Raw genomic sequence first — 11,507 nt, 5'->3', positions numbered from 1 at the left:
GCCTCCATGTATTACAGGACTTTCTTTGGTGGCTTTTGGTGTGGAGTTCTGATTTTATTCCCTTCTGGTCTAAGAGAATGCAAGGTATTACTTCAATGTTTCTGAATTTGGACAAGTTTACTTTGTGGCCTAAAATGTGGTCTATTTTTGAAAATGTTCTATGTGCTCTGAGGAAAACGAGTATTCTGATGCTGCTGTGTGAAATATTTGGTAGATGTCTGTTAAATCTAGTTGATCTATGCAGTTGTTAGGATCTGTTAGGTTTCCCTGTTGAGTTTTTGCCAAGCTGATCTATCCAGTGGGGATTGTGGTGTGTTAAACTGCCCAACAATTACTGTCTTTGAATCTATGTGAGATTTAAGGGAAAGTAGTGTTTCTTGGATAAATTTGGGTGCTCTGTTGTTTGGTGAATAGATATTTAGAATTGTAATATCCTCCTGAAGGAGAGATCCCTTAATTAGTATGTAGCAACCTTCTTTATCTCTTCTCACGAATTTTACTTTGAAGTCTATTTTACCTGGTATTAGGATTGCAACTCTCGCCTGTTTGAGGGCCGTTTGCTTCTTGTATCTGAATAGGCCTATATTTTTGCATGTTTGGGATTTCTCTGCTAGGATTCTGTTAAACAAATTTTCTAGACCATTAACTACTGTCTCTAGGTTCTCCTCTACATCTATTATCCTCCAATTGGGTCTTCTGATGGTGTCTTCCAAGTGTTGAATAGATCTATCATATTTCTTGGATTTGTCTTGGATGGTTGTATATTCTTTCTCTGTAGTATCTAGGTTGTCTTCAATCCCTAAGATTTGATCTTCTGAATGGTCTAACCTACTGTCAAGATTTTTCTACTTTGTTTTTTTATTTATTTTCCTTCTAATTGGTCAGCTTTGATGGCTTCAAATTCTTTGTTGGAACTTTGTTTTAGATCGTGTATGAACCACTTGACTTCCTTAATTTGGTATTCAGTGTTTATTCGCAAATCACTTAGGTGAATGGTTATGGCTTCTGTGGGCTATCATTCCTTCTGTTGGGTTCCATTCAGCATTCCCTTTGTGGTCTCCCTTACTTCTTTCAGTTCTCTGTTAATGGATTCCATGAATGCATTTAGTGATCTTTGTGTATGCTCATCCTTGTCTCTCAATTCCTGTATTACTCTTTGCTTAGCTTCCTCAAGTTCATGCTGTTCCTGTAGTTCTCCTTGAGTGTTCTCAGCCTGCTCAAGCCATTCCTCTTTCTCTTTGACTGATCTCTGCCTGCTCATGGGTTTCTTTATTTCTCTTTGAGTCTTCTCAAGGTGTTCATGCAATTCCTGTATCAATTTCTGAGTAGCTTCCTCACGCTCATGATATTCCTGTATTAACCTTTGGTTTGTCTCCTCTCTCTCCATATCATGCTCACAGAGTCCTTTGCAGGTTTTCAGTCTTTTCATTTACAATGTTTACAAGCAGTGTTGGTAGAGCTATTTGGGAACTCCCCTCTGGATTATTCATTATCTGGTCTGTCAGCTGATTATCCTTAGTGGGAGTTGAGATGCCTGGACTTGCCATTTTTCTTGTGTTTTTCTGACTTGCTCTGCCCATTACAGATGAAAGTAACACCAGTTTTATGCTAGAACACTATCTTAAGGCAATCATCATCCAAAGTCTGTAGTTAAACAGTGAAAAGTCTGCAGATATAATCTAGTTCAACAGATATACTGTGTATTCATGGGCTAAGAACCGCAAAGAAGAATTTGACAAACCAGAAATTTAAAGAAAGTTTTAGACGAATTTTACAACATTGGTGGGGGGGAGGATTGAGTGTGGGGGGCAGGGGAGGCTGGGAAGGGATGGGAAGGAGAAACAAAGGAGGAGGCTACAATGCTTGATAAGAAATGTATTCATTATCTTGCCCATGTAATTGTAACCCCTCAGTGCAGTATTTTCACAATAAAAACATGAAATTAAAGTTTTAGAAAAACAACTTTTATGAAAGGTACAAAAAAAGACTATTTGATTTCTTTGTGGGGGAAGGTTATGGGAAGATCCCTTGTGTCCTTAAACAGTCTCTTGTTACAGTCTCTGATCCGCTTGCAGTATTTTATTTTCCTGTGGCTTGGTTGGTTTCTTAGGTCAATTTGTTTGAGCAGGCAGAAAAGTGCTCTGCTTTACCCAGGAGTTTGTGATCTTTCTCCCAGGGTAATTTAATGGGAGGGAGATCTGTTCTGAGTATCACAAAAGATGGAGTTGGCTGTCTCCTCTAGTGTGGAGATGCTGTGAAGAGGCTAGGTTCTGGATAGAGTTGAGGCCTTTCAGCAAACAGTAGCTTTTGCCTGAGGGGCTAGCTTCTGAGAGACTCTCAGAGCCCAGCCTGAAGCCATTCTTGGAGTTTATGTTTATTGAATTTCAATTGATTGTCAAGGCTGCTATAGGGAGGGGCAGCCTCTGTCTCTGTTTACCCAGTGAAGAAAGCCACTGCTGGGGCTGGGGCCCTGGCTGGGTGACTTCCCCTTGGGTGGAGCTGAGCCTAGCAGGTCAGGTTAGGTTCCTGTGACCTGCTAAATGACTCTTTTGTTTTCTTCCAAGGCCTGAGTTGGAGCTAGCTGCTCAGCCAGGCCTTTGTCACTATCAAAAATGGAGATCTGTGGTAGTGGGGGGGAGAGGTAGCCTTCCCTTTGCTCCCTGAGATGGAGTGAGGATTTCAGTCTTCTACTCACACTGGAGTCTTGGTTCCTGAGTCTTCTCTGGTCTGCTAACTTCAGGATGAAGATGTCTGCTCCTTGTCAGTTCTTGCTGGTGTTGAGTAGAATTGACTCACACACCACATATGGGGCCTTTGTTGCAGGTATGGCGGCTACGGCCTCCTCTACCACCCCAGTCATGGCTGCTTGCAAGTGCTGAGATCTCTCTCTTCACTGGGTTTTCCCTCTCTGACCTAACTCTCTGTACTGTGGTGGCAAACCTGGTGTGATTCTCTGGCTTAGGACTGTTCACTGAAACACTACAACTGCTTTCTATGCGAGAGCTTGTTTAGCTTCCAACTTCTCCTCCGCCATCTGCCCGGAACATCCATCAGATCCTTTTTAATGAAGTAACATCATTAACTATGATATCAAAATGTATTTTTGAAATTTCCGGTTGATATTGTTAAGCATTAATCACTATTGTTTACATATTGATAAGACTTCATTCTTGTCTTACAATATTTGTATTTCTAGCAGTAAATATCAATACTTGAGCCTCACACATGCAGAGCAAAGGCTTCACTCCAAGCCACCATCCTCATCTGTCTCAGAGTAGACAGTGTTTTTGTAATACGTTGAATGATATGTTTGTGTGTCCTTGGCCTACAGTGCTTGAGAGCTGTCCGGAGCTTTTTTTTTTTTTTTGCTCAAGCCTAGTCCTCTACTCTTTAAGTCATAGCAGAACATTCACCTTTTTTGTTTGTCTTATATCCTTTCATAATCAACTGGAGATATGAGTCTTCTAGGCTTTTCTAATAGAAATAATTTGGAAGTATTATCCTTGGATCCTAGCCTCCGGAGTAGTTAGGATGAGAGGCATGAGTCACCAGCACCTGGCTGACTGAACATTTGTAAAAAATATCTTGGATATGTCATTTTCCACACACACAAACACACAGACATATATATATATATGATAGTGTCCAGAGGGATTGCAGTTACATGAACAAGGTAATGAGTCCATTTCTTATAGAGCATTTGTTTCCCCCTCCTTTGTTTTTCCCCTACCATCACGTTACTTCTCACCTCCCCAAATCTTCCCACCCTATTAAAGTTGTCGTTCATTTTCAACATAGTTCCTTGTACAAGTCATTTTTACAATGGGCCATCCTGTATTCTTATTTCAGCATTTTATTATTTCCATTCCCCTCCTCAATTAGAAAAATGTATATACAAGATGCAAGACACCAGAATCAAAGACAGTGACAACAAGGTTTATGCCATGGCAGAAGAACATACAAAGAAACAAAAATAAATCATAGTACATTATAAGCCCATCAAAAAGAACAGCAAGAAATATCCTTGGGAAGCTTCCTGGAGAACTGATTCAGTAATATGAGATACACTTGAAAAATAGTCAGTGAAAAGATATACAAAACCTAAAATTAAGATGCACAGATGAGAGTAATTTGCATTTTTGTTCAGGCTCCGTTGGCCCACACCTTTCATCCTAGCTACTCTGGAGGCTGAGAGCTGAGGATCCTGGTTCAAAGCCAGCCTGGACAGGAAAGTCCATAATACATTTATCTCCAACAAACCACTCAGGACAACAGAAGTGACACAGTGGATCATTAGGCTTTAGTTGAAGACTGGAGGGAGATCGCTCAAGCCTAGAGTTCAACCCACACAACCGATTTAAAAAAAAAAAGAACACTTTGCATTTTTGGTCCATGTGTGTTTGTTATTAATGCTATTTGTAGTTGTATGTTTTCAGCTAAAATGTGGCTTAACGTTTCTTCATAAATTTTAATTTGTTATTTTAACTGGAAAAATAGACACACATGGCACTTATATCTCTGATCCAATTCAGAGAGTCTAAAATTTGATTTTTCCATATTCCTTCTTTCAAACAATTTATTTTATTATTAGGTTTAAGTAGTTATACAAAGAAGTTGCAATTCTACAAAACAATATGTGAATAGAAGATGTCAGACAACATTGTTACCCATTGCTCCTAAACCACCCCTTCTCTGACTTTTCTTTTTTTGTTGTTTAAATTGAGAGAAAGTGATTATATAAATTTCACATATGTCACAGTATTGTGGAACAGAGATGCTTAGTTGAAGTCAAAAACACATTTTCAACTTCACAAGGCAAATTGTCATTGTCATGGTCTATAAAGTTTGAGAATTTTATGAGCTTTGTCAATACAAATCATTCCCTATTCCTTTTGAAGACAGGTCTTGATAAGTAGTCCAGCATGCTCTTGAAATTGTTATGGAACCTAGCCTGGCTGGTCATCCTTTTTGAATTTCCCAAAGTCAGTGTGTATAAGTATGTTCCATCCTGTGTGGCTACATTACCCTTTTTCAATTCAGAGTTCACTGATAGTTCATATGGCCGCATTGTTGTGCAGCCATCTCTTCCATCCATGTACAGCATGTTTCATTTTCCATGTATGAAGCTGTATAATCATTAATAGGCAGCTCCTTTTCCTCTCTACCCCAGTCTCTGGAACCATCTTACTTTTTGGCTCTATGACTTTGTTGATCCTTGAAAGCTCAGTAAGGGAAATCATACCATGACTGTGCTTTTATGACTGCTGTATTTTACTTAGCTTAATGTATTCAAAGATCAACCCTGCTATAAAATGTAGCAAACTTGTCTTCCTTTTCAATGTCTTTATCTATTCTTTTACCTGTGTTTGTCTTGTGGTTCTTGTCAGTATTTGCTCTGAAGTAATTCTCTAATACTTCTTCTCGTCCCTGCTTTCTCTTCTGCTGGGTACAAATCTAGGAGTGCTGGACCATATTCCTATGTAATTCTCTATTTAGTTCTTTTTAGGGCTGTCCATACCATCTTTGATTGTTTTACATTCCTGCCAGACATGCACCAAGGTTCAAATTGAATTCACATCCTTCCAAGCCTTTGTTAGACTTTGGAAGGATATTTGTTATTTTTATTTAAAACTGTCCATAGTAACATATATAAAGTAGTTATTTCTGTAGAATTTTGATTAGAATTCTTCTCCTGACTATTGATACTGAGCTTTGTATATTTCAAGGAATTATTTGTAGATTTTTTTTAAAGTGTCTTCAATCGTTTTTCCCATTTCTAGTTTTTTTGTTCACATGGCACTGAATAATTGAACCCTAGCACTCTGGAGTAAGCCACATTCCCAACCCTAAATCTAGTACCCTGTTTTTTGGTACAATTAATTCGTTGAACTGAGGCCTTCTGATTAGCCTGGTAATTGCAATATTTATTGATGCATATGAATATTCTACATACATTTCTTTTAATAAAGTGATGAGTTTATATATTGGATCTTCATGCATTGTGAATCATATGGGGTTATAAGTTTTCTTTCAACAAACTATTACAGAAATATTACATGAAATAGATGACCCATATATTCCTTTATACTTACCTACACATTTACCTTTTAGTTTCTTTGTCCTATGTGTATATGTATGTGGACTCCTTTTTCTCTTCTCTTGAAGCACTTCTCTTGTAACACTCTTAAAATGCAGATATGTAATTAATCAATTCTGTTTCCCTGATATCTTTAATCTACATTTTTAGTAGAGTTCCTCTGCCCAATGGATTGTGAATTGAATATTATTTTCTTTCAATTCTTCACATATATATTTCCCTTTTGTGTGTTAGTCAGTATTGCCAAGCATGGCTGGCTTGGCCATTCATCATTTGTAATAGGGTTCAGTGTGAGAGTCCAAAACCTCTCCTCTTAGCCTCTACAGGCAAATTAGCACTCTTATTTCCTTCCAACTTGTAAATTTGTCTTCTGTATTTTTAGATCACATCCCTCTTCTAATTTTTCTCTGTCTTGCTTGTCGTGGTCCTATTTTTCGTTTTTTGTCATCTTGAATGTTCCTTAAGCCTCTACCCATCCTCCATCCTTCCATGAAGGCATATTTAAATGAAAATATAGTCAGGGAACATTGTATGCCCCTCGCAACTATATTGTGGATTGTAGAAGGTAGGCCAAGTTCACAAAACGTCCTTCTAGCAGTTCTTTTTTACATAGGAAAGAAACATCAGGATATCTATGACCATACTTCAGTATTTAGCACTTAAACTACAAAATAGTTAACATAGGATATTTATATATGGGAAGTAAAGCAGATCTTATAAGGGCCAAATCCATCATTAGCTACCTTCTTAAGTACTGTTACTGCATTTAACATTTATGTGGACACTTACTTTTCATGAATCAGTAATGTGCTATGTATTCCATGTGATGTCCTAAATGTGTTGTGATTGCTTATCAGATACAGTGTGTGTATGTGTGTGTGTGTGTGTGTGTGTGTGTGTGTGTGTGTATTGGTTGGTTGTGAGGTTTGGTTTCTGGACCTGAGCACTGTCCCTGCACTCTTCGCTTCAAGGCTAGTGCTCTACCACATGAGCCATAGCACCAGTTCTGCTTTTCTCCTGGTGATTAATTGGGGATGAGTCCCACAGACCTTCCTGACTTGGGCTAATTACTTGATTCAAATGTGCCATTACAGAAGCTGTTGTCATTTGATGATGTGGCTGTGGACTTCAGCTGGGAGGAGTGGCAAGACCTGGATCATGCTCAGAGGACCCTGCATAGAGATGTAATGCTGGAGACCTACAGCCTCCTCTTGTCCTTAGGTGAGCAAAAGTCATTTGAACATGCGAGATCAAAGGCTGTTTTCTTTTCTAAGTAGTTATATAAATATTTATGTTGTTTCAGTAGAGGATTCCAGTCCGTGGGAATATAAAATTCCTGTCCATTTTTTCCACTTGATTATGTAACTGGAGACAACTTTATTCCCATTCTTCAAGAAACCTAATCAGCACTTGGACCCAAGATCTAAACTGCATTCCACTAGTAGAAAGAAAACTGTCTTCCTAAACTTGCGGTGATTTCTTTAGGTGCAAATATAGTCTAGAATAGAAAGTACTTCACTATTTGAAGTATGATCTGAAAATCACTAGTTGAAAGTGGTTATTTGTATTCAACCCTGATCCTGGGTGCAGTGGCAAACACCTGTAATCTTAGCTTCTCTGGAGGCTGAAATGTGAGGATTTTGGTTTGAAGCCAGCAACTGCAGAAAAGTGACCATGAGGCTTTTATCTCCAAATCCCCTCACAATCTACAAATGTAGCTGGGACTGAAATGAGCAGAATGCTAGCTTTGAGCAAAAGAGCTGAGTTCAAGCCACACAATTGGCAAAATAAGTTGAAAGCTGGGGAATATCAACGAGGGAGTGGATAAGAAATGAGAAACAAGGTTTAGGAGCAAGTTTGTGAACATGATGTCTAAGACCTTACAGTAATGATGACCCATCCTACCAATAGTTCTTCTCTACTTGTTAATAACAGGACACTGTGTTCCTAAACCTAAATTGATTGCCAAGCTGGAGCAAGGTGCAGAACCATGGATAAGAGAAGCCTCAGACAAGAATCTCACAGGTGAGATAAAGCATCTTGCATGGTGGTTTTGTAGCCAGAGTCCACTTGGTAAGTTTAATGAGCTGTACTGAGCAATAATGTTCCTAGTTTCCTGAGTCATGTGTGGCAGAGAACTAGGTGATCCTTTGTCTTAAGGACATGACAGTCAAGAATTTACATTTAGACAAACTGATTTGCTTGTCCCAGTATGGTTATGTGAGCAATTTTCTTTTTCTTTGTAGAAATCATTCTTAAACAGAAAAAGGAAATGAGAAATGTAGAAAATGAGGTCTCATTTTCATTGAAACAAGGCCTATGCAGGTATGAGGAAATAAGGAGTATGCCAGGACTGCTATCCTGTGAAGAGGAAAATTGCTTCTTGGTGATGGTGGAAGTGAGTGAGATTCAGAAGCAAAGCTTTTGGTTCATAGGGGATGACTACCTGGGTGGTGAGCTGCAGTATCTTTGGTCTTTAATGGTTGTGAAGGATTAGGAGTGTCAGAAAAGGAAATTTGATGAGAATTTGACTAAGATGGAGAGAAACAAAGTTAAAAACTGCCACCAATCCCTAAAGTAATTCTTAGAAGTTAGAACTGAACATATAGAGGTATAAATCCTTACTCTCAGGAACCTTCTATGCTTAGTGGAAAGGCAAACGGATGTATAAAACACCCAAATGGTCTCTAAATCTAGTCAGTATTTCTGTTCCTCACATAATGGTTGAGAGCAAACCAGAAAATATATAAAATATTTTCATAAATTAAAATAAAAATAACAGGTATTCCCTTATGACCAAACCCCAAGGGTAATAAAGGCAGATGTGTAGTTGAATCATTTGAGTAATTCCCTGAGAAAAACACAAAAAGTCTGAAACAGAAAAATATTATTTACCATTGTAAAATGTCAGTACTACTTTGTTAATACATTATGGAGAAAAGCATATATTCTGCATCAAACAGTTCCTGCTTTGAAAGTTTAAAATCTTGTAACAGTTAAGGTGGGAGAAAATATCTTTACTTTGACATTAAGGAATCTTGCGGTCTCATTTATGTTTTTATCTGTCTTTCTATATCTCATTTTAGATGTCCAAGAAATGGAGTACAGGATTAAGACCTGTCAGGAAAGTCCCTATGAATATCTGTCTGAAGTAGCAGTCATGAATAGTAACACAGGAGAGGAAAAAGTAAGATTATTAACAACTTTTAATTTAAGATCAAAACCTAAGTCGGAGCTGATTAGAAATAATGGGAACTCCTTGGGGATGAGAACAAAGGAGTTTATGCGATGTCAGAACATGCTTCTCTATGGTGAACCTGATTTGATATGTGCTGCCTATACTCCTGGTGTGTCTCCTGTAGTTTTTGAATATAACCAACATGGACAGCCTTTTACCCAGAAGGCACATCTTACTGTCCAACAGACAACACACACAGGAGAGAAACCTTATGAATGTAACCTGTGTGGAAAGTCTTTCACCCAGAAGGCACACCTTACTGTCCATCAGACAACACACACAGGAGAGAAACCTTATGAATGTAACGTATGTGGAAAGTCTTTCACCCAGAAGGCACACCTTACTGTCCATCTGACAACACACACAGGAGTGAAACCTTATGAATGTAAGGTGTGTGGAAAGTCTTTCACCCGGAAGGCACACCTCACTGTCCATCAGAGAATACACACAGGAGAGAAACCTTTTAAATGTAACGTGTGTGGAAAGTCTTTCGCCCAGACATCACACCTTACTTTTCATCAGACAACACACACAGGAAAGAAACTGTATGGATGTAATATATGTGGAAAATTTTTTACCTGGAAGGCACACCTTACCATCCATCAGACAACCCACACAGGGCAGAAACCTTATGAATGTATGGAATGTGGAAAGTCTTTCATCCGGAAATCAAACCTTATTTTGCACCAGAGAACTCACACAGGAGAGAAACCTTTTGAATGTAACCTGTGTGGAAAGTCTTTCAGCCAGAAGTCACACCTCACTGTCCATCAGACAACACACACAGGAAAGAAGCCTTATGAATGTAACCTGTGTGGGAAGTCTTTCACCCGGAAGGCACACCTTACTGTCCATCAGAGAACACACACAAGAGAGAAACCTTATGAATGTAATGTGTGTGGAAAGTCTTTCATCCGGAAGGCAAACCTTACTTTTCATCAGAAAATTCACACAAGAAAGACACTGTATGAATGTAACAAGTGTGGAAAATCTTTTCACCTGAAGGCATACCTTACTGTCCATCAGAGAATACACACAGGAGAGAAACCTTATGAATGTAACAAATGTGGGAAGTCTTTCACCCAGAAGAAAACCCTTAAGGTCCATCAGACAACACACACAGGAGAGAAACCATACAAATGTAATAAATGTGGAAAGTCTTTCACCCACAAGGCACAAATTAAAATCCATCAGACAACACACACAGGAGAGAAACCTTATCAATGTAATGTGTGTAGAAAGTCTTTCACCCAGAAAGGAAACCTTAGGATCCATCAGACAACACATACAGGAGAGAGACCTTATGAATGTAGGAGGTGTGGAAAGTCTTTCACCAAGAAAATCAGCCTTACTTTCCATGAGAGAAAACACACAGGAGAAAAACCTTATGGATGTAGCTGGTGTGGAAAGTCTTTCATCCGGAAGTCGATCCTTAAATCACATCAGATAATACACACAGGAGAGAAACCTTATGAATGTATGGAGTGTGGAAAGTGTTTCAGGTGGAAGGCATCCCTTAACATCCATCGGATAATGCACACAGGAGAGAAACCTTATGAATGTATGGAGTGTGGAAAGTCTTTCAGGTGGAAGGCAGCCCTTAACATCCATCAGATAATGCACACAGGAGAGAAACCTTATGAATGTAACAGCTGTGGAAAGTCTTTCACCAGGAAGGTATACCTTACTGACCATCAGAGAACACACACAGGAGAGAAACCTTTTGAATGTGACCTGTGTGGAAAGTCATTCAGCCACAGAGGAAACCTTACTGTCCATCGGAGAACACACAGGAGGAAAACTTTAGGAATGTAACAGCTGTGGAAAGAGTTTCACACAGAAGTCAACCCTTATTTATCATCAGAGAGCACAACACAGGAGAGAAGCCTTATGAATGCAACAAATGTGGAAAGAACCGTCCACAGGAGGCCACAGCCTAGCATATAAGAAAATTCACCCAAATGAAAAATCTCTGGAATGTAACAAGTAAGGAAAGTCTTTCATCTGGAAGAGAAGTCAGTTTGCAATAGAGAACCCACACAGGATACAAACCTTATCAAGGTAGAAATGTGGAATTCTTCAACCAGAAGGCACAGCTCAGGGTTCATCATTGAACACACACACACAAGAGAAATCATAGCAATGTAAAACATTTAGAAAGTTTTTCAAAAA

The 11,507-nt window shown here is 38.9% G+C and overlaps 1 protein-coding gene across 1 annotated transcript; it reads left to right on the top strand.

The window, feature by feature from the left end:
* Window positions 1-7,254: 7,254 nt before the first annotated feature.
* Window positions 7,255-11,477, top strand: LOC106001474 (zinc finger protein 260-like). Its single transcript, XM_013036565.1, has 4 exons — window positions 7,255-7,318; window positions 8,033-8,122; window positions 9,184-10,794; window positions 10,879-11,477. Exons 1-4 carry the CDS (start codon window positions 7,285-7,287, stop codon window positions 11,148-11,150), a joined length of 2,007 nt encoding a protein of 668 aa, XP_012892019.1. The 5' UTR covers window positions 7,255-7,284; the 3' UTR covers window positions 11,151-11,477.
* The last annotated feature ends 30 nt before the right edge of the window (window positions 11,478-11,507 follow it).

The sequence above is a fragment of the Dipodomys ordii genome, unplaced genomic scaffold (assembly GCF_000151885.1).
Source record: "Dipodomys ordii isolate 6190 unplaced genomic scaffold, Dord_2.0 Scaffold301, whole genome shotgun sequence".
NCBI classification, from domain to species: domain Eukaryota; kingdom Metazoa; phylum Chordata; class Mammalia; order Rodentia; family Heteromyidae; genus Dipodomys; species Dipodomys ordii.
Note: the sequence above shows the minus strand (reverse complement) of the source record. Positions and strands in the feature narration are given on the sequence as shown.